Here is a 22,616-nt window from a genome sequence, read left to right on the forward strand (position 1 = left end):
AAAGGATTGCCTAACCTTTCAGAAGTCTAGATTTACCTCAGATGTTTATTTGCCCACATAAATTCTCATAGGGCCTATTTAGGGAGGTAGGTAGCTTTTGCCTAAGCATTTTGGTGTGATTGGGATTTAGCTGGAAGAGCCCAAAGATTTAGACCTAGGAAGGACTTTGAGCAACAGCATTGGGGCAATAGCTATTGAACATCGCTGCATTCCTTCTCCTGGGGCTGTGCCACCCTGCAGCGGCAACAGAGGACTTTTGGAAATGATGAAGCACGTACATGAGGAAGCCTGAGTCCAGCCCATCCTGTTCACTGTTTATACTCGGTGGAAGAGGTAGATACCTAATTTATTTGGGCTGGATTGATTGACTTTATTTGAACGTAGAAGTACCCAGCATTCCATAAAAGGTGCTGGAGAAGGTGAAGTCCCTGCAGTTAGACAGTTTTTACATCTTCATTGGCACCTGTATCTCTCTGTTGAGCGTACTTGACATCTGTCTTCGACAGACTGGATCATCCCTTTGGAACCACGTATCTGCAAAAGGCGACAGAAAGTTGTGCACAATATGAGGCAGAATAGATTCCAACTGGTGCTGGCAAATATATAGAACAAGATACATATAAGAACTACTTTTCTTTACTATTCGAGTGAAAGGGATTTTGCAGTAGCTGTTGTTCTTCCTTTGCAGAAGGAAAAGTAATGAGTTCAGGTAAGCATCCTCTTGAAGATAACTGTGACCCTGCAAGTAAATTGGTCATTTAGACATACAGTTCATGGCAGAATAAGGCGTCTTTTGGATCTCTTCTCTCCCAGTCTTCACAATAAAGATTGTTTTGGTTTGAAGTAGCTCCAGCTGCCCAGATTTGACTCATGGTTTTGCCAGACTTTTCCTGTGTGACATTTAAAAAGAGGTTTGGTGGCTGAAACATAGGTTCCTACAGAACCTCAGATGAATGGTATTAAATATATCTTGCTTCTAGGTGATATTCCAGAACAGCACAGGCTTCTCATACATCCTATATGATATCTATCAGAAGTTTTAGACACATTAAAGGGTTTAAAATGGTTCTAAATACCTGTGTTTGAGCAACTGAGCCTTGTCTTCAGTGCCCCTCCCTCTCTTTTTCTTTTTTTAACTTGTTGAAAGGGTAAAATAAACAGTGAAATCTCCAGATACTTACCTTTACACGGATAACTTTTACTGATACTACAAAATAAATGTAAGCATTTCTGTGAGTTATACAGAGTCCTAAAATGAATCTATTATTTATTCTGCTAGAATACTCTCTCAGGTAAACTGGTTTGCCAGGAAAAGAGCAGACTTCTGCATGGGAAGGGAAAAAAAAGAAGGTGATGACAGAAGACGATGAAATACATTGTGTTTATTAAGGATAGAGTAGCATGCTGATTTGTAATTGTATTTCCCCACTCACTAGGTCTTCCATTGTGTGACAAATTTTTCAGAACCCAAATAAGTTTGAACTGATTTGTAATTAGGAACAGTGTCAGCATACCACTTGTGCCTGTCTATACATGAAGGCCGGTTCTTGTTGACCAGCCTCTCCATGCTACCAAAGCAAAGGGCCACGTTATGTAGTTAAATCCTGTGGGCTGACCTTGCGGTGTGGAAAGCTGTGTCTTCTAACATGTAGGAAAAGTTCATGCTTCTACAATATGCCAGTAATTTAAAGTAATAAACATCCAGGCATTAGCTTTATGCCTGGAGGGGATAAATTTGAGTGATGTTGCTCATTCAGTTGACAAGCGGTACATGTTAGAAACCGTGGGCGAAAGAGAACATCAACTTTGGATTCTAGTGTAAAGTTGGAAAATAAATAGAAGCAGTAAAAATGCAGATTAATGACTATGAATTTATCTTGTGTTGCTCTGTGAAGAAATAAGAAGTGCTTTCACCTCTTTGGCTCGAAGGAAGAAGGATGGAAAAATTGTAAGAGAAGGTGTAGCGTTCAGCTGCTTCAGATAGCTGCCCACTGTGACTTTTACAGTGGTCTTAAGGAGATTACTTTCATTAGATTCCTGAAAAGCTCCGTAAATTAAAGAATTTAAATATATCAATATTTTAATTACTGCAACATAAGTATTTAATATCACTCTGGATCCATTTTGGTAGAGAACGTTATTTCGGAAGCCTTTAAGCAGCTGCAAAAAGATTTTTAAATGAATCCTCCTTACAATAGCCAGTGTTATTCAAGTCCCTGTGTGTTTTAAGCAAATTCAGTTTATTTTGTTGTTAGTTTACACAATGGTATTTATGCTTTTCCACATCTTTCCATCCTGAGGAATATCTGTTGCCTTTTGCTGTTTGGCTTTCAGGGAGGGAGGGAGGAGAGAGAGAGGAGGATGAGGGAGCTGTACAAGTCTGCCATTATCTTGCTGGATAAATACTTAAATGTTTGACTTAAAGCTCTGCTCTGTCTCAGGCTTTCGTTCCAACCAGTCTAGTATTCTTTCTCTAATATTAGTTGTGTCATATGAGATTGTAAAATGGTTTGCAGCAATCAGTCCTGCTATAAATTGCAACCAGGTAGAGATTTCTTCCCAGCCCAGATGAGTCTTTGATGTATTGACACCTAAGGCTAAAGGGCTTATATCTTATTCTGAAAGCTTCAGCTGACATCCTGAGCCAAATCAAGCCAACAGCAAAATTCCCACCAATTTTTATTGGGGTCATGATTTTACTCCTGGTGTGTTTTAGTTTAAAAAAAACTGAAGTCCTCCTTGTCATTCCAACTATCTTTGATAATATTTTGTGTCTTGAACCTTATTATAATGTTTAGTAGAAAAAGAATGAAGTTCTGGTCTTCCATTACATCCAATGGCAAGGAGTTCCACAAGTTAATTGCTCTTTCACCTAGGGAAAATCTTTTTTCCATTTTAAACAGCTTGCCTCTATATTTCATTGGTTGTCCTTTCGTTCCGAAAAAAAAAAAAAAAAGTTTAAAAATGTCCTTTTCCTCTATTCTATTTCCTCTTCCTTGTTCTGTAGAGCTTGATTTCCTTCTAGAAAAGGAGAAGCTCTACAGAGTTAACAATTTCATTCTCTTCAATCTATATATGGATGTTTCCATTCTCCTTACTTCTCTCAGAGTACCCACTTCCCTCTGCATTTCTTTTGAAGATTTTGTGACCAAACAGGGCATGGCAGTCAAAGTGAGGATCTATCCCCAACACAGGATAGGTTTATTTTCCATGGTATTAGTTGTGCTCTATGCCGAACCTATTGTCCACAAGAAAAGGTGTATACAGTGCAAGAAAATATAGCCAGGGGTAAGGTCTCGCTTAAATATGCACCCCTAAAGGGAAGATGCCAGAAGTTTTGGGCCTGTTCTTGGTCTGCTGTACAGACAGGGGCATAAAACAGAGCTTGAGCCCTTCTGTTGTCAGTTTAGGCTAGTCTAGAATTGCTATATAAAGCAATCATACAATACTGTGAAAGAGAAGTGCATATATTATTTTTTTAATTATCTTTACAAAAACATCTTATACTCTGAGCAGTTGAAAGTATTCTGATCATTTGATAGGAAGTACTGCTTTAAACCATAAAATCAGAACAGTAGGAAACATTATCAAGATATTTTCTAAAATCAGCTAATATCTTTCTCATCTAGAATGTAAAGTAACGTACAAACAGTTTTTTCTTGATGAATAACAAAAGTTCAAAAGCTTTTTCTTAATTTATAAGATATATTACACAGAAGTGTTCCGTGTGCTGCTTCAGTAATCTTTTATCTTGATTATGCTTGACGTTTTTAGGGTACAAGGCACTGTAGTTGGGAGGATAATTTTAAATTCTCTATGAGATGCTTTGAATTATATGGGAGATAGTTTGAAGTCAGAACACTATATTTTCCATTGAAGTTTCCTAATAACACATGCAGTCTGATTAGTGTAATAAAGCTCTGAATGACAAAACAGTGAAGACAAAAAAAGAAAAAAAAATGCAATGCTTTACAGAGAGAAGGGCAGAAACAGGCTGTTATTCAGCCTTGTTTGTTTTTCCAGTGGAATTATTTAAAACTTAATGTAGTAAAATATCACAAAACCGTCATTTGCTGTGAGAAGCTGGGTATGGAACGTGTTGCATCGCTTGACTCCTTCCATCTGAGTGTGTGCTGGTTGCAGGTCAGACCTGCGGCACCCCTGAGCACGTAGTTCCTGGACCCAGAGAATTGGGTCTGTCTTGCGTTTCGATAACAACATCTTTGGGCTATGCAGCGTGCAATGCTGTCTCTCTCTCTCTCTCTCTTTCTCTCTCTTTCTCTCTCTCTCTTCCCGTTAGGAAAGACAGGGAAGCTCTTTTGCATATGGGGTGCCTTTGTCTGATTTTGCCACACTGTGCCAAATAATAATACTTCTGCAAGGGCTAGGTCTGTAAAGTCTTCAGTGACACTAAGGTCATCCCAGCCAGCCAGAAGCATATTTGTCTTCATGCAATGGATATATTGCCTTCATCACCTTCATGGCTGAACACAATCTTTGACGTCTTTCTCATGACAGTCCTGTAAAACAGAAAACTCCTGTCTTCCTGATGCAAGAGGACCATGGAGCTAATTTACCCATGAGCTGCTGGAAGGCAGGTTTCTCAAGCCCCAGCCTGAGTAGTCTTCCCCCACACTCGTGTACCCTGTGGGGTTATGGCCTATCTGGGAAGCCTCTCCCAGACAGCAAAAACTTAAAATGCGAAGACTGCTGAGAACTTACCAAGGCTTCAGAGTCTGTGGGGCCCATGCACAGCACGTCACCAGCTCCAACGTGACGGTACACTCCCTGCACTAGCCTGCTCCCGGGCACGTGGCCATGCAGTGGTCTCATGCACGTGCGCCCACTACAAGCCCTTGCAGCTCCCGCAGACGTGGTCCCGTGGCCCAACCATGCTTTTGCTGCTACTGTTATTTTTCAGTTTATACAGTTGCCTTTCCACACGCAGTAGCTGCACAATCCCCCATAGCCCAGTAGTTAATTAGTATAAAATCCTTTACTCAGCACCCCTCATCTGGCTCCTCTGCTTACTAAAAATCAGGGTAAGGAAAGAGGTATAATATCTTCCACAGCATATTTTTACTTTCAAAAAATATTAATTGGATGCAACTCCTTTTAGTTTAAAAGTCTATGTAGGCTAGAAGGAATAAAAGCAAGTTACAGTTTTAGTCATGCTTTCTACCCTTAGGCAAACTCACTATACCAGCTGCCAAAATTAAATTAGGATCTATACTTGCTTCTGGAATCTTTCCAGCTCATCTTTAGGTGAAACATAGACTGTAATAGGATGTGAAACATAAGCTGAAAGCAAATATTTTTCCCAATTCTATCTTTTCATAAGTGTAACATGAGAGACTGCATTCTAGAATCATGGGACAGATACTTAACATTTGTTCCAGTATCTTCAAGTGTATAAAAACCCATCTGTAAATGTCCAATAAATGACAATAATTGTTTATCTTCCAGTCTAAATGGCTTCCCTGATACCCTGTTCGTTATATCTTTTCAGCCTGATTGAGGCTAAAATATTTTAAAAACAAGAATGCTGTTTTGAACAGATGCAGCTCACTCTGGGACAGGAGGGGAGAGCATCTCTGTGTCATACATGACAGTAATACACAGGACAAAGCGTTTAACCAGATGGTAAAGACTGATGCCAAGGATCAAGATTTTTTAAAAGGACTGGCTAAAGTTTAGCTCACTTATCAGTACTTAGATATCTAAATGAACAGCCTGATTTCCAAAAGCATGCCAATAGTTCTATCTAAAGTACCAATACATCTAATGACTCACATGAAATTAGCTCGAAGAACCAGAAGGCTTATTTGGGAGTCTGACATTGGGCTCCACTCCTGACAATCTTAAAATGAAATTTTGATAAGAATTTTACACCACCCAATACCTCGTACCGGAATTGCTTTCACACAGATAGTCCCCTTGAGCTGGATGGCCCTAGATGGGTGAACAAGTGTTTGCAGAAACCGACTTCTCTATCCATTAGTAAGTGACCCTTGCTGTGGGCCTGTCCTTGCCCATATGAGGAGGTCTAATTACATTTTGATCTCTTTACCTTTCAGCAACGTGAAGCTACTATATCGTTGCAACAGGCCAAGAGCGGTTTCCACAGGTGGGCTGTAGGTTAAGCAGGCTGCGTACATGCTGGAGGCTTGGGATCAATGCGAGTCCCAGGCACCTCCAAAGTGCATGCGTGCACCTTCTTTCCACCCACCTAGACAAACCTGGACAAACCTGGGTCCTGGGCTGGAATACTGCTTTGAGTCCTCGGTGCATGTGCACTGCTGCCCCAGCTGAATACAGACCTTCTCGTGCTTCGTTGCCAATACAGGCTGCTACCACTCCCCTTGGATAGCACGTCTTGTCGGGTAGCGTCTGCAGTAAGTTCAGATTTATTGAATAGATTGCCAGCTGTGTTTTAAGGAAATAGGAGCAGCTGGAAACAAGGAAGAACCAATTTGGCCACCATGCAGCATCACCATCAACTCTGCACACTGCTGATGTGTGCCACGGGCCACTTTTGCAAAATCCTGAGAGATGACACTCTTTATTTCATGCCCTTTGACTGCATTGTTCCTTAGCTGCAATATTTCAATTTCTGAAATGAAGACAGGAGGGAGAAAAATAAAGCTTGTATCGAAGGACCAAGGGTGCAGTTTGTTGTAAATTAGCCTCTTTCTGTTAGTCAATGGCATTGGAAGAAAGCTGTGGAAATTCTTTTTTAAAAAAGATGCTATAAAGATGTGATATGTGATTTTTGTACTGCCAATTATTATAAAAGCAAAATGCAACTTTTTATAATGGAGCCACTGCTTAACGGTGTTCTCTTTTTCTTTTTCCCTTCAAATCAGATATTTATCTTTGAGAATAACATCTATTACTGTGCCCATGTGGGGAAACAAGCCATCCGAGTGGTCTCCACTGGAAAGGAAGGTGTTATTTTCAATGGGCTCAGCGACTGGCTGTATGAAGGTAGGACGCAATATTTAGGGCAGCAGTTAGTATGAGTTTTAAGTCACACTGTAGATTTACAGAACCGGCTGGAATTAGATTTCAGCATTGCAATTCTGGGGATTGGTGGACCACAAGATGAAAATTTGCTATCCTAACACTTCTCTGAAGTGCTGGACTGGAAATAATGTGAAATGATGTAAAAATTCTGTTTTCCAGGTGGTTTTTTTTCTTTTCCTTAGTCCAAAGGTAATAAATCATGATGTGTTAATGAACAGAACTGCTTCCTTATTTAATGGCACCTGCAATCACTCATAGACATGCTAGTTTTCAAATCACAGAAAGGGACAGAAATGGGGAGGGGAAGTGATTCTATTTTAAAGAAAGAGGCTAAGAAGCAATTTTACTTGATTTGATTGTTTTTCACAGCCCTAGGTGGCACACAGAACCTGGAAGATGCCCAGATCTTGCTAACTAAAAAAGTTTTCTTAAAGCAGAGAGATCCTCACAGTAATTGGCTTCTTTCCCTTGAAAATGGGCCTGACAGGGTAGAGGGTCATCGCTGGCGCACTGCTTTGGCTCTTTTCAGCTGGCAAACAGGCCTTCAGGTGTCTGTGAGCAGCTACTTGCAAAACAAACAGGTGTACTCTCTAGCTTAGGCAAGGATCACCACCACCCCCCATTCTTTCGGAGAACATAATATGCTTTTAAGCTAATACTTAAGCAGAATAAAATCAAATGAAGAATAAATACGTGCACACAAAATGTGCTCCTCTTTCCATTCCTGGCTAATGCTCCCAGCAGTTTATTTTCACAAGGATCCTATTTCGGGGACCCGGCAGTCTCTTTCCTGGGACATATTTTCTCTCTAAAGTAACAAGTCCCAAGGCTTCCTCCCTAAGGTCTCAGCGCTGCTACTGTGATGCTTTTCTTAGCTCTTCAGACAGAAGTGTTCAGGTAGGTCTACCAATTGAGCCCTGTTGGCTAGCCCCAGTTTCCTTGGCCCTTGATGGTACAGAACAGCTTACAAAAATGCCATTCACCATTAATTGGCATAAAAATACAAAGAACTGCTTAAGTTTCCCTAAGCCAGGGCTTGACTCAGGTTGGACTCAAAAATGAGGGAATTAAGATCAATTCTTTTTCATTTGTCACTCCCAGAGAAGCTGGACCCATTTGCACTGACCTGTGCAAACTCATCAGACACATTAGTGGAAATATCTGATTGATAGCAATTTGTATCTACTTTCAATATTTACATGTGTATTTATGTCATGTCACAGAATATTTGCAAGTCAATGTCCTTCCTGTGAAACCCTTTGTAATCCGAGTAGTGGATAAGTTACAAAATGTTAGTTTTATTTAATTTTTATTTATTATTCATTTGTTGCTGAAGATATGGCCTGTTTGACTCTGCAGGTCGAATGAGCATATTAGTAACCATGTTTTGTTGATAAACATAATTTAATACATAAGATCTTCTCAAAGAGTCTTGCACACAGCCCTGTGGTGACAGGAATTTGTCGTGCTGGTGAACTCCAAGCAAGCCCACGATGACACTTGTGTTTTGCTGACACATATTTTTATTGCTCAGGGAATTTTTTAGCTGACATTGACTTTCAGGTTAGTCCTGTATAATGAACTTTCTTGTTAACCTTATGTTAGTATACTGGCATAATAAATGAATTCATGATCAAATACAGTCTGAATCGACCAGACCAGATTCTGCAACCTCTCTAAATGATAGTTACAAATTAGGACCACTGTACCTATTATTCACTGGCACTAAGTTTTGCCGAAATCAGAATGCAGCATCCATTTGGAAATGCTACTTTGTGTCTGAGAACAGTTTATATTTAAACAAAAGCTTCTCTTACTTCAGAAGTAATGTAGAGAGAGACGCAAAGGAAAACTCGGGAAATAAATGTTCCCTGAGTCTTGTTCAGAACACGAACTTGAATTCAAAGCTGAACTGCATAAGCTGAGCTCCTCCTCCTGCATTATATCACCTATGTACCTGAAACTACCTACAGGGCTTGGAGAACAGGACTCTCCTGATTCGGAGAACCCAGGAGATGGCAACTGTGGCAGTGGTTTGAGAGATGCTTGTCTATAGCTTGTCCTTCATAAGTGAGTAGCTACTCACATCCTAGCCACCTCCTGACCTGAAAGGCAGACTTCTGTCCTCATTTTTCCCCTCAAAGCTCGAGGAACTTGCTGCAGTCCTCGTTCAGTGAGCAACAGCGGTGGCAGCAGCCCTGTGGCTGGATGCGCTCAATGTGGCACATCAAAATGATCATCGTGGAGGTAAAGCTGGGACTGGAGTCAGGACTGAGAATCTGTGGCCAAGGCGTGAACAAGCCATGGGGTAGCAGGATCTGATGGGTCCCAGCATTTAGGTGTCAGCGCTCTGAATGTATAAAAGGAGGAGACCCCACAAGAAATTGTATGTTCCAGGATGGTAATTTGGTAAGAACCACTGCAAGATGGATGAAATCTTCATTCTGGAGTCCATGGTAATGAAGACATCGTTTTCACTGAGGCTGAATTTTCGCCCTACCAGCAGCCGGGACGCTCTGCTGGCACACTGTCACCCATGTCTTTATTTTAACAAATTATCTTCTTTTCTTGGGTACTTCCTCTTTGGTGGGATAAACTGAAAAAAAATTTAAATTCAAACCCACCAGAATGAAAATGCTTGAAATCTGGGCAAGGATCTAAATTTACCATCTCAGGGCTATTTTTCCTGTTCCCCCTTTTTCCCTTCACATTTGTAGACAGGTGTCCCACACCTCACTACTGCAGCAAAGCTGGACGTTGAGAACCACATTTGTGTTTGCGCTGTTGTCATCTCAGCAAGCTACCGCCGTGGACCCTGAACATATGCGGAAATCTCATCCCATCTGTGCAGCTATCTCCGCCACCTAGTCTGCAAATGAGCTGTGATAAATGCTGAAGCAGGATCACAAGGCGTCGGAAGCGCTGTTCTTCGCTTGTGTGTTCTTTTCGTTGCCGACGTTCATGACCTCGGCGAACGCGGGCGGCCGAGCCTCCCCCAGCGCTCTGTCGGGTTACTGTAACAGTTCCTGACCTACTTCTCGCTTTCTCCAAATGCGGCACAAAAAATTCTTGGCGCTTCCTACTTGAGGAAGCCAAGTTGTAAGATCTTCTACCACAGTCAGCAACATCCCACCCACCCTTTCTGGGCGCTCTTTTGTATCCTTCGTTAGGCAAACTCCAGTCCCAGCAGTGCCACCTTTTGGTGCAACTCTTGAAGGCTGATATGAATGCTGGACCCAGTGGGAGCACTTCTCTTTGTTAAGGTGATTGCTTTTGTCACGACAGAGTAGATACACAGTACCATTAATCAGATATTTTTAGTAAATCGAGAAGCAGAGCAGATCTAGAGTAGATTTGACAGGTTTTTTGCCCTGTAAAGATGCAGGAGTTCATTTCAATTCAAGTTAAGCTCTGTTTTCGTAAATCTGCCAAAGGGGAAAAATATTCTTCAAGGTATTTATGCTCAACTGTTGGCTTTTGATAATATAGCGAAAAACATTTCAAATCAATGAGAGCTTAATCTACTTAGTGCATTTAGCTTGAAGCTTATAAGTTGATACATAGATTACTGCAACACGAAAGCATAGATTAAGCATAGCTTTTATTACTGAAATAAACATTTACAATGTTTTCATATAGTTTGACTTAACATTTTCAGTGCTGTGTCTGATACATGACTATATTAAAAAGGAGTGATAGCCTGTAAGAGAGAGTTTAAAGTTCTGAGGCTGAAACTAGCTAAACATTTAAATTAATAGCACCAGCAGAGAGTGTTTTATATTTCACTACTTGTTGTATGACACAGCTGTTGGTTTGAGCGTATGTGTTTTAAGAACAATGAGGCTGAAAGATAATTTTAAAACAAATAGTGGTAAGGCACAAAGTGCTTTCAAAGTGGTAGGGTAAGAGTATTTATAGGTTCTTGTATAAATTTATTACTTTAATAAAAAGTATTGTCTATTTCAACAAGTGTAGTGCAGCTAAAATTCATTTCATTAAAGCACTTTGTTACAGTGCTCTTCAATGGTAACTTCATTTATCTTACATCCCAGAAATGAATTCTGTCATGGTATAATTAAAGTGTCTCCACTTGCTACCAGACACTTGGAGAGACTATATGCAGATGCTGTGAGAAAGCGTAGAGACTAGTGGGCTCTCCTAGAGATATCGGTAAAACGACAAAGGGAAAGTTGTAATATCCCTGTGCCATGGCTGTGAAACTCATTAAAATCATTAGCATTTATGAAGCATTTGGTTTCTGTGATGCTGAATGCTGTGGAACAGCCCAGCTGCTACGCTCCTGCCGGGCCTGGGGTATCTCTGTAGGGTAACGAACTTTTTGAAGCTCCACCAAGCAGGACAGGGACCTTCCTGTGCTGCCCTGGCATAAAGCCAGGGTGTGACCTCCACTTAGCAAATCTGCATTGGCAGACACAGACACACAACTTACACAACTGGAGATACCTCTGCTGCCTGGAAAACTCGGGGAATGTCCTCTCCTTCAGCAGTGGGAGGGTAAGAGAAGGTTGGTAGCTGTAGATGGGCCTACCCTGTCTATAGATTATGAAACTGAGTGTTTTCCTTTTGTCTTATTGTATCTGTCCTTGGATGTAAGAGTAGTCTTTAAGAATCTGTTTTGCAATTTGATCTACAGGGCACATTTTGTTTGGTATTGAGCAAGGGGACTTTGGTTTGGGACCTTTCTTCCAAAAGGAAGAATTACTTCCATGTCTCATGTCACAAAGAGAATGATTATCAAGGTCTGTCCTGTAAGTCTCTAAAGATCATTTCAAAATTATCATCCCTGCGCTGGCTCAATTTGAAACAATCCTGACATGGAGGCTGTGACAGCTGGACGTCACCTTATCCTCCCATCAAAAAGAGAGAATAACAGCTGGCAGCCAGGCACCAATAACATCTTACGCAGCATTTATTTTAAAACTCTTATGTAATAAGTGTTATATGTGTCCATGATTTAAAATTGATACTCTGTTCTTTTACTGAGCTTAGTGCACAGCAATGTTAGGTTTTATCTTTGGCTAGGTTTGGGAGCAAGAGGAGGAGTGAAAAGAGACTCTTTTTCAGCTGTGACTCCTATGTGTCTTATTAATCTTAATTCTGCCTGCATTTTATGTTATCGCAGACAGATCCTCTTATATGACTTTGCAGTGACACCTGGTGGGAGAGGCCAGGATGTCATCTTCATTAAGACAATGAAACTGCAGAAATTTTACTGCAAGCTCCAGTAAAAACACTCCCAGTTTCCCCTCACATATATTTCCCTGAAATTATCTCTGAGCTTATGGGAACTACCTATCCAAAGCTATTGACTGATTCATGCTGATAGTATTTCTGTTCCTTTTCTAGACTTTATAAAGAAAGGAAAGAGAATGCAGTAATAATGAAAAATCTTTTCTATAATTTGATCAGCATCTCGCAAGGATCAGAGAGTGTATTCAGAACATGCATGGCTAGTCTCAGAGGTGCAGTGCCTCGTAACAGCTGCAAAATCAAATAGCATTTATTTCGAGCAGTATCTTTTATGCTTATAGTATTTCAAGCAAGTGAAGTAGATATTTTTCTTAAGTTTAGAAGTATTAATTCTGGGAGCCTGGAAATTATCTTAATGCTGAAAAATGCTGGTAAGGCTGATGATACAGTGCCTTACCTAATTTGTCTGTGTGCTCAAATTTCTATTGTATAATACTAGGACTCTAAACTTCTTTTGCTTTGAAACAGGAACATTAATGATCAAATTATAGCTGAATTTGGAAAGGGACATGCGTAATTAGGGCTGAGAGCAAATAGCTCCTAAAATTCATGTTCAATGTCGACAGAGAAAGCAATCTTTTTTTTTCACAGTGTAGGGCTAGCCATTCCCAACAAACAGTAGCTCCAAGGCCTGGTGGGGGGTATGAGATAAAGAATTAGACTGAGTCATCGCTGAAATTTTTGAAATAAATTAATCTCTTGCCATGAGGATGCTAGAGATAGGGCTCCAGATACTAAGAGGGATCAGCCCAAATGGGGCCATTAGTTGGAGCAGGAGACTCCTTACTGACAGTGTATATGAAGACTCACTGTGATAGTGAAGAGTATTTTTTTGTTTTGTTTTCAAGCACTTTCATATTTTCAGTCACCAAAAAAGTATTTTTCATGGAGGTGGATAAGCTTGCACTTCTTCCCATCTTCTACTATGGAATAAAGGGGAGACGGTAACCCTTGATGATGCCCTTAGCACCACAAATGCGCCTCACCTCTACAAATCACTTGGGTGTCCTGACATACGACCTGCTCATACGGGGCTTTAGGGGAAGCTGCATGGAGTTTGCTCCTTGATTTCTGTGCTTGTTCAGGCAGGGCAGCAAAAGCAGTCTGATGCTTCAGAGACATTATGATCTTATTCAAATAGAAAGCTTTCCTCTGTTTTGCATATTGGGCATCATTCAGTGTTGTCCATTAAGTACCATGCAGCTATTATGTAGCACTTGGGACCATAAATTCACAGTTAGCCATTATGCAGCTTCTTCTTAGAAATGTAGCTGACTGTTTTCTAGTGTACCTTTCTTTGCATGCTGATTGTACTACATGTGAAAAAATCTGCCCCTTTCTGTTGCAGTCAAAATAAGAATGACAGAGCAGCCCTTACCTCTGCCAGATGTTTGAAGTGGATAGTTCCCCTGTAAAAAAATCTGTTGCAAGGAAGAACAACCAGCTACAGCATTGCTTTGCCTCATGCATTTTAAACCAGAAGAAAAGAAGAGAACCTTAAATTTCATCCAATCATGTAATGAAAGGCCTAGAAGAAATTCCCTCGACTTCTTGCTTTGGCTGAAGTTTGCTTGTCATAGGGTTGCTTGCATTATAGGTTGCATCAGCTGGAATGGGCTTCTGGCCCTTCTCAGTTGGCTGTGGTCAGAGAAAATTGAACCGTTTATGATGCACATTGTGAAAGCCTGCCTAGAAATCAGCAAGCTTCTGAAAACTTTGAAATGTGCTATTTTCTGGACTGTCTTCAAAAACCAGCACTGCACAGCAATAACCCTGCCAGCTCTAGCCCAGTCTGTAACCTTCCCTTTTTGCAGAAGGTTGTTTGGAACAGGGTTGCCAGCCAAATCCAACACCTGTCATCCTCTAATTTTTGGATTCCCGTCATTCAGACTTCCGAATAGCTTTTGGAAGGAAAACAGTGTTATTTACTGTGGTCAGTGGTCTCCTCTGGGCAATGGAAGGAAGCCAGATGTCCGTGCTGATATCGCTAGCTCCATCCATGGCTGCCAATGCTGCCAACAAAGAGGCACTTGGCCGCAGCAGTTATCAGTATGTTACACTGAAGAAGCTTGCGCTTGCCTTTCACAGAGGTCCTATTTAAAAAGGTTCTTCTTCAGGAAGAGCCCCGAGTCTTGACACTTCTCTGGCGGTTGTGTTGATGTCCCTTATGACAGTGAGCTCTTCTTGACAATAGCTCAACCTAGGCCAATAGCGAAAAGAAAACTCTCCTTTCTAGAATTATGTACTATCCTTCCAGAAATAATGTCAGCTTGGGCACATTCAAAGGGGAGATGTTAAATAAATGTGGTCTGTTCTCATAAATTTGTCAGTAATTTCTTACAGTTCCATGTAGTATCTTTCAGCTCATTCTTCATTTTTATCATGGGGTGATATCTTCACCCTTGTAATAATAATAAAAATAGAAGCTTCATATGCTGCAGTTGCCATTATTTTGACTTTTTAAAGATAAGGCAACCATCTCCTGAGTTGCAACAGCTTGTGAGTGATTTTTTGTTAAGGTCCACTTGGCTATGTGATTACAGAGATAATTGAAATTAATATGAATCTTTCCCTGAAACTAGATTCACTATGTGTGTACTAAATGTGAGAGCACTGACTGTGCTCAGTTACTGGAGTTTAAATCCAGACTAAGTCTTTCGATCTCTGTAGCTTTAGTTGATGTGCACCTTAGCACAAAATTTAACCCTCCCTCTGTGGCAGAACCTTTTCTATTTTCCACTATAATTTTACTGTTACTGCATTGTCAGAGATGCAGTTAGCTCTTGAATTACCTTAAGTGAGAAAAGAGCTACACAGTTTGCAACCAAATTAAACTTAATCGTTTAGCTACTGTTCTACTTAAGCAGGAATACAGGAATAAAAATAAAAAATTGACAAATAAAATATGTAGATCAGTACCTGAGTAAGAAAATAGGAACTGGTAGATATCTGAAAGCAGATTTTGTGTCACTGAGTCAAATATTTCTAAAAAATGGTGTATTGAAAGTTGTATAACAGAGCTATCTGGGTTCCTGCTTGTATACAAATTCTGTTTCTCATTACCAACATCATTTATAGGTTAAATGCTGTAGTAGTTTAAATACTGTATTAGAGATCTGTGTCCCCATTGTCTGATAATGCTGGTATTTGTAATAACTACTTATTATATTAGTGTTTCATATATTACACAGTAGTCTGGAATAACTCCATGGCTTCTAATGATGCCTAGCAGAAGGATCTTGTTGTAATATTCATGCTGTAGGTCCACAGACAGCAGGGTTGCATAGGAAATATCTTAAATTTGCAGTATTCCACCAAAAAGATTATGAATGTTACGTAACATTCACAAATTAACTGAATTCTGAGAGCTGTACTTTTCCTACATGCTTGTACAAGATAGGTGTAGGAAATTAAGCTATTGATCCTGATAAGTTTACATTTCCCTTATCATTCCTCAGAGGTAAAATGATGATTTTTTTTTTCCTATGAATTTTTCATTAAAAATGGATTTTAAAGAAAGCAGCCAAACTTTATACTTTTAAAAGGCTGCAATCAAGGAATTTTTAACATAACAGAATGAGACCCAGCCAAATTAAGAGATAGCCACAAAAAAATTTATATTTGTGCATAATTCCACCAACTTGGCCTGAAAAGTAAATTTCTGCAAATTTTTTCTTGATGCTTTGGTTCTTCCTTGCTGCAACCTTGCTCATGAAAATTCAGGGGCCAGTGGAAGAACTACAGCCTGTTTAAATAGCCATCCTCTTTGTTTCACTGCTCTTTGGCCTGAATAAAAGGTATTTTCCATAAAAAGCAAAAATAGAAGTACTCCATCCAAATTAGGACGTATGAAAGCCACATATGAAAGCGATAAAGCTCTACTGAGAAATGTGAGTCTTACCAGAGAATTAGCCTGTCTGTTGTTCTGTAAATGTAGCAAAATCAAAAGAATACCAGAAATTATGGCAGAAGTTAGCTCATGAATTCGCAATTCATATACCTCAGCCCTCCTAAGGAAAAAAATAAAACAAACTAAAATGCATTTAAGAAACTACAGCTCCAAATCCTAGTCTCAGCTGGAAACAGTCATAGCTCAAAGAAGGCCTCTGAGTGCAGAAGCAGAGTAAGGAGCCATGAAATGCAAAGGGCAAGTGACTTCCGTACGTAGTGTGGGGATCCCCTGCAGAGCTGAAGTTGACTCTTTCCTCCAGCACAAGGGGCAGGAGGTTAAATCTTTGCGTATGAAAAGTATCAAAATTGTTGTCTGCGCTCCATGTGCTTGACGTGACATGAGGAACTCTAGCTGCACAAGTTCAGGTCCTGGTACCTGGGAAGCAGGATGCTTTTAGGGCTGATTTACATGTTGGTGTTTCCAGCTGCCATCTCTTCCACCAAGTAGTGATCGCGAGCTTTAGTACATGAGCAATGCGGATGTCGTAGTACAATTTATTTTTCAAACAACTGAGGCGAAGAAGGCAAATTGTGAGTGTAATGTTGATACGAGCCAGAACATGGAGGTGTCTGTACCTGTATTTTGTTCTGGATCAGGAGAACTGAAGAACAAGGGTACATTTTTAAAGCAGTCAGATTGACATACCAGCAGTTTCTAAAAGATAAAACATCCAGGGATTATATCACCCTCAACACTCAATTAGTTTATGTTGCTATAAGTAACTACCATATGGCAGAGCTTCTGCACCAGCTGTTTTCCAGTTTTCAATGGATACCAGGCTATGAGGGAACTCAAGCTGAAACTACACCACAGAGCAATAGCAATTACAAAAGTGGAGGAAAATGGCATATTTTAGAGACCATCTTAAAACTTTTAGATGGGTAAGTAATAAAATACAAGTGGCCAGGTACGTGTGGGCTGTTGTGTGCTGGCACCCAGTGAGGGCAACCGAACTGATCGCAGGGAGTTTACAGCCACTATTTGCACATGGTGCAAAGCCTCCAGGGTGAAACAGCAGGGAGCCGAGGCCAAACAGGTGGTGGACGCTTTTCGTCACATGCTAGTACCTTGGTGATGGGCTGAGCGCTGCAGGGACAGAGCAGTGCTGTCATTTGCGGGAGACCTTCACCTTCAGGCCTGGCTGAAACAGCTGGAGGTGCCGCTGGGTCTTGCACGCGCCCCTGCTTTCGCTTGCCGTTGGGGCGCAGGTGAAATGCGATAGCTTGGGGTCTGGAAGGGCAGCGACACAGGCAACACTTTCACAAGCCGGGTTTCTTCCTCCATCAAGGTAGAGCCAGACCATGGCTACCACACAGCTGATAATATTGAGGAATAAAATAGTGTTTTTATGCCTGCTTAGGGCTACAGTTTCCCGCAGGAAAAGCAGCAACTTCTTATACTTTCCGCAGCCTTTTTGCTTGCCTTCTTCTACTCTTTCCTTTGTAAATCAGGTTTCCTATTTTGAGAAACATTTCCATGGCACAGCTGGGACGTGCAATGTAGCATTTGATGCCATTCTTTCTAGATCTTTTCTTCTAAAGGGGTCATGGCCGTTTCCGTGTTCATCTGTGCTGTCTTGGTGCTGAACAATTATGCTTTAAGGCAGCTTGCATTAGCCTTTTGACAAGCTGTTGATTGCATAGCAGACAATTTTGTCATAACTTTTTTTTTTTTTTTTTGAGAATGATAGAAAATGTAATGTTCCTTGATTCCCACTCATAAGAAGTTTTAAGACCGTGAAAGTTATTTCACATTGATCTGCCCTGGTAAATCTTAGTCAACTGTTTCAAATCACATCAAACAGCATAGCAACACAAAATGCTGCTGGAAGCTAAAAATTTTCATTTATTTATAATTATTTAAAATGTTTTTTATTAAAGAGTTCCCTGATTGTCGTTTTAGAGAGAATCTCTTTTCGCTTTTAAAAGACTCTGGAGATTTTAACTTGAATGGAAGCATTTTGTAGTACTTTGCACCAAAGCCACTGGGTGAATGCTCTGTGGTTTTGCCCATAAAATTTTCTGTGATGTAGCTAGGCCTCCTCTATAGTTATGCACCTGTAGTGCACAGAGCACAACCAATTAAGCCTTAAATTTGAGATGCCTGTGCTGGATACCAGAGAATGGTGCCTTTATATTCCAATCAGAGAAATATTAACATTTTCACAAAAAAAAAAAAAAGTACTATACTTAAAAAAAAAAATTGTCCTTCAGATCTAGCCTCCAGATACCTATTTTGAAATAAAGTCCTTTAAAATGAGGATGACAAGCTTACTCCTTACTGTTGTTTACAAAGACCTTGTGCAGTACACCTGTAAATCTCTCATATATCAAGTTTTCTTTTCAATCTATAAACCTCTTCTAGGCTAACTCTTTTTCTAACCCCTTTCCATATACATATTCCTAGTTTTTCTATTTTATGCTTCATGTATTATTTTTCAGCTGTGTTTAAATCATGTTGAGACTTGCAGACAACAAAGACTGAAGGAGAGAGATACTGACTGTCTCGGTAAGAAGGAGTTAATACAGAAGGGCAAAGGAACATGCGTTGGCAAAGAGGAATAATTCCAGAGTGGTCCTCAGAACTTCATTAGTGAGCAGAGAAACATGCAATATTGCATTAGCTAAAAGAAAAATCCTTATACAAGAGGGTTTAATGTCCTTAGAAATGTTGCAGGGTTTATTTGAAAAATAAACCCAACAATATTCTATTAAATTTATAGAGGAAATGGAAAGCAGAACCTCAGAAGACTGTAATTGCCACCTACAAATATAATCATCAGAGTGAGTAAGAAGTAATGAAGGAGGAAATTAGACCCAACTCACCTCCCTAGCCCTTATCAGGAGGGTGAAAGTTACATTGCCACCATGTAGTAAGAATATTGAAAATGAGGAGCAGCTATCTCGCTAGTAAGGATTTGATTTGTGTACTGCAAACAATCAGAATTCTGCATGATTTGCTGGAAAAACATAGTATGCAAAAAGCATCCTAATTAGAAAGGAGATGCTCTGCAAGATGAAATCCCGTTTTGCTTTTGATTAGTGTGTACATTTGGTTCGGGGGGGGGGGGGGGGAGAAGGAGGTATTTTTACTTGAATTCTAATTCAAAACTCAAAGTCTTCCATAAAATATTCAGGGGAAAAGTGAGCAGAGTGCAGAAAAGAATTAAAAAAAAAAAATTTCTTTTTAAAATGAGGTCATTTATAGACTTTTATGAGTACAAAAATCCATCATGTTGCTTGTCTTCTTGAAATTGTCCAAAGTTTCTGCATGAATTTTTGTTTCTCTCAGATTCTTCTTATGATCCTGGGATACTTCTTGGCTTATCACATCTAGAAATATGGACCACAATGTTTCGCAGAGGACTTTTTAGAACACACGATATAGAAACATAGTTATCTTTTAAATGGGTAATCTTACAGTTCTGCCTAAAGCAGGATTTAGGATTCATGAAAATGTATCAGCTTGTTCCCCCTCTCCCCACTTTATATCATAATTCTATGTGACATTACAGCTAGTTGCTGTAGAAGTTATTAGGATTCAGGACCATGCTTTCACAGCCCGAATGGGATGAACTCTTCACCACCCACTTTTATAGCAGATTACCGCTGGCCACTGAGCTGTCACGCGGCCAAGGAGAACAGAGTGAGCCTGTCCAGAGAAACCTTCCTGCAACAGCGACTGGCGTGAGCACGGACTACCTAGCTTGATCTGAGCCAAGAAAAAGCATCCAAAAGAAGGCAAGGGATGAAGATATGGCCTTGTGCCTCCTTCATGTCAGCTGCCAAAGCTGACTCAGCTCTTGCGGAGAGTGAAATATAGCCAAGAACGTTTTTGGTTTTGAGCTCTCCACAAAACATTTTGTACACCTAAATCTGCCCCGCCTTACCTTAAGCACCTCATTTGAACATTTAGGGTTGAACATGTGCATCCCACTCTGCATATTCAGAGAAGAGACAGAAGCACTTTTAGAAGGCGCCTCGTATCTTAGGTGCTGTGCTTTCCCTTTTGAGATGTCTGTCTCACTTCTCTATGAGGTCTGCTTTTTATCCTTTACGTAGTGTGAACCTTTCTTTTTACTGTAATGTGTATAGCATCACTTGAATTGGGTCATTCAGGGGTCAGTGTAACAAAATGCTTGCTCTTCTCCTTAGCATCCACACTTTTGTAGCCAAAATATAACAATAAGCTAAAATAAGCATCATAGATAACACTCGGCTATATCTCTTGGTACATATCTAATTATGACCTTCACAGAGGCAATTACTCATCTTGATCTTAATGCCTTTTGTAATCATCAATTAGTAAAACTTCACATTCCGTCCTCACAGACAGACTTATTACCATCTTTTTAGAAATAGACAACCTGAGGCACAATTATTGACCTGGTTTTAGATGTGAGGAGAGAAATTAGGACACAAGCCTAAGGTTTTTCGCACCCTGGCCCTAGATCCTGGACAAAATGCACAGAGGAGCACCAAAACCCAGATGTCACTGTCCTGAGCACAGTGCCTGTCCTGAGAATGCCTCCAGCAAAACTGCCCAGCAGGTCTCCTTTCTCCTTTGACCATGGTGGCACCAGGGATTCACGACTGCAGAGATCTGTCTCCTTGAGTGACCAAACAGCAAGGCTGGACACCTTGGACTGGTCCCAAGTGATTTAAATAATATCAGGAGCCTTTCCAACCTATAAGGTTTCCTGCAACTAAGAGGACAAAAGTTGGGTTTAAAGGTGTCCCCAGCTCTGCCAGGTTATTTGTTCTGTTCTCCACCTTTAAGAGGCATGACAAATTCTCACCTTGGAGTCTTGACTTGCAAGTCTGGGAAAATAGGAGCAAATCACTTCAGGCCTTCACTTTTTTTATATATATGACTCATAAATATTTGCCTCCTACGTTAGTTTTTCTTCTCCTGAAAGCTGAGTCATTGTCTTGCGTTTGTTTTTACAGAAACAAAAAAAAAATCAGCATCAGTTGTACATGTATAACACTAGCTCAAAACAATTTTTTAGAGAAGGCATTCAAGATAGGTAGATTGAAGATTTGGGAAACTGGTAAAAAATAGAACTGTAGAAGAGCAGCTCCTAAAAGCATAACATCATGTTTTCATGCTGTTGTGCTTTTAAAATTGAGGGCAACCAGTCTGAAAATAGGCAATGTAATAAATCTTACTTGATGTGAATTATCTAGAGATCATTATATTTATTGCATTTGTTTTGATTTTTCTATCTCTCCCTTAGACTGCAGGCACAGAGATGACTTAAAAGATTCAAGACCTCATTTTAAAAATGAAAGTTCACCTGATTATTGAACTGACCCATACCAACCTGGAGACTATTACGCATTAGTCTGGAGTATTGCAAGCAAGCTAGAACCCTTGGAAATAGGAAAGCACAAAAGATAGTGTATCCCAAGTTACCTACTTCAGATGTGTTAACTGAGGCTGTGCTGCCCCTCAGAGGCATAGAACAAAGTTGCAGCACATGGGGCGGGAAAGAATTAATTAATGTGCTATGTGCTCTAAAATTGTCTTCTTTTTTTTTTCCCCTGTCCACCCTCCCTGCCCTTCTTCCCCTGGACACTGTGTGTTGCCCTGAGGTCTGCGGAGTCTCTAAAAGTCCATGCGATTTGAACTTCTTGCCCAGATTGGGTCGTGAGCAACAAAACTTGGGAGATGTGAGGGTGCCTCCCCTGCAGAAATTGTTTTGCAGCTAGATGTAGGTCTCTTAGGATCTTTTCCTGCTTCCCTGCTCTTTTCTCTAATATCTGGTGTCTGGAGCAACTGTGGAGGTCTCATTAACTGGATTGAGGGGGGCAAAAAAAAGTGGTAGAATGGGGGCCAGCTAGGAGCAAGTTCAGGGCGTTGAGGTGGTTATTGCTGAGCACTGTGGAGCAGGGAATGACTTTGTAACTTCCCAGTAATGTCATCAGCTTTCAAGGGCAAGCCGGTCTGTCAGACCACCCCTGTTTAGGGTCACAAAATCACAGAATCACAGAATCATTTAGGTTGGAAGGGACCTCTGGAGATCATCTAGTCCAACCTCCCTGCTCAAGCAGGATCCTCTAGAGCATATTGCCCAGGATCACATCCAGACGGGTTTTGAATATCTCCAGCGAAGGAGACGCCACTACCTCTCTGGGCAACCTGTTCCAGTGCTCTGTCACCCTCACAGTGAAGAAGTTTTTTCTCAGGTTCAGATGGAACTTCCTGTGGTTCAGTTTCTGCCCATTGCCTCTTGTCCTGTTGCTGGGCACCACGGAGAAGAGGCTGGCCTCATCCTCTTGACACTCCCCCTTCAGATACTTGTACACGTTGATGAGATCCCCTCTCAATCTTCTCTTCTCCAGGCTGAACAGGCCCAGCTCTT

The 22,616-nt window shown here is 40.6% G+C and overlaps 1 protein-coding gene across 5 annotated transcripts in view; it reads left to right on the forward strand.

Annotated features, from left to right (window-relative positions):
- DPP6 (dipeptidyl peptidase like 6) overlaps nt 1–22,616 on the forward strand; it is a 581,229-nt gene that overhangs the window by 478,890 nt on the left and 79,723 nt on the right. For all 5 annotated transcript variants that reach the window (XM_068934271.1, XM_009682036.2, XM_068934270.1 and 2 more), the window contains exon 8: nt 6,867–6,987. In XM_068934271.1, coding sequence (XP_068790372.1) covers nt 6,867–6,987 — 121 coding nt within the window. The remainder of the gene's footprint in view (nt 1–6,866; nt 6,988–22,616) is intronic.

The sequence above is a fragment of the Struthio camelus genome, chromosome 2, assembly GCF_040807025.1.
Source record: "Struthio camelus isolate bStrCam1 chromosome 2, bStrCam1.hap1, whole genome shotgun sequence".
NCBI classification, from domain to species: domain Eukaryota; kingdom Metazoa; phylum Chordata; class Aves; order Struthioniformes; family Struthionidae; genus Struthio; species Struthio camelus.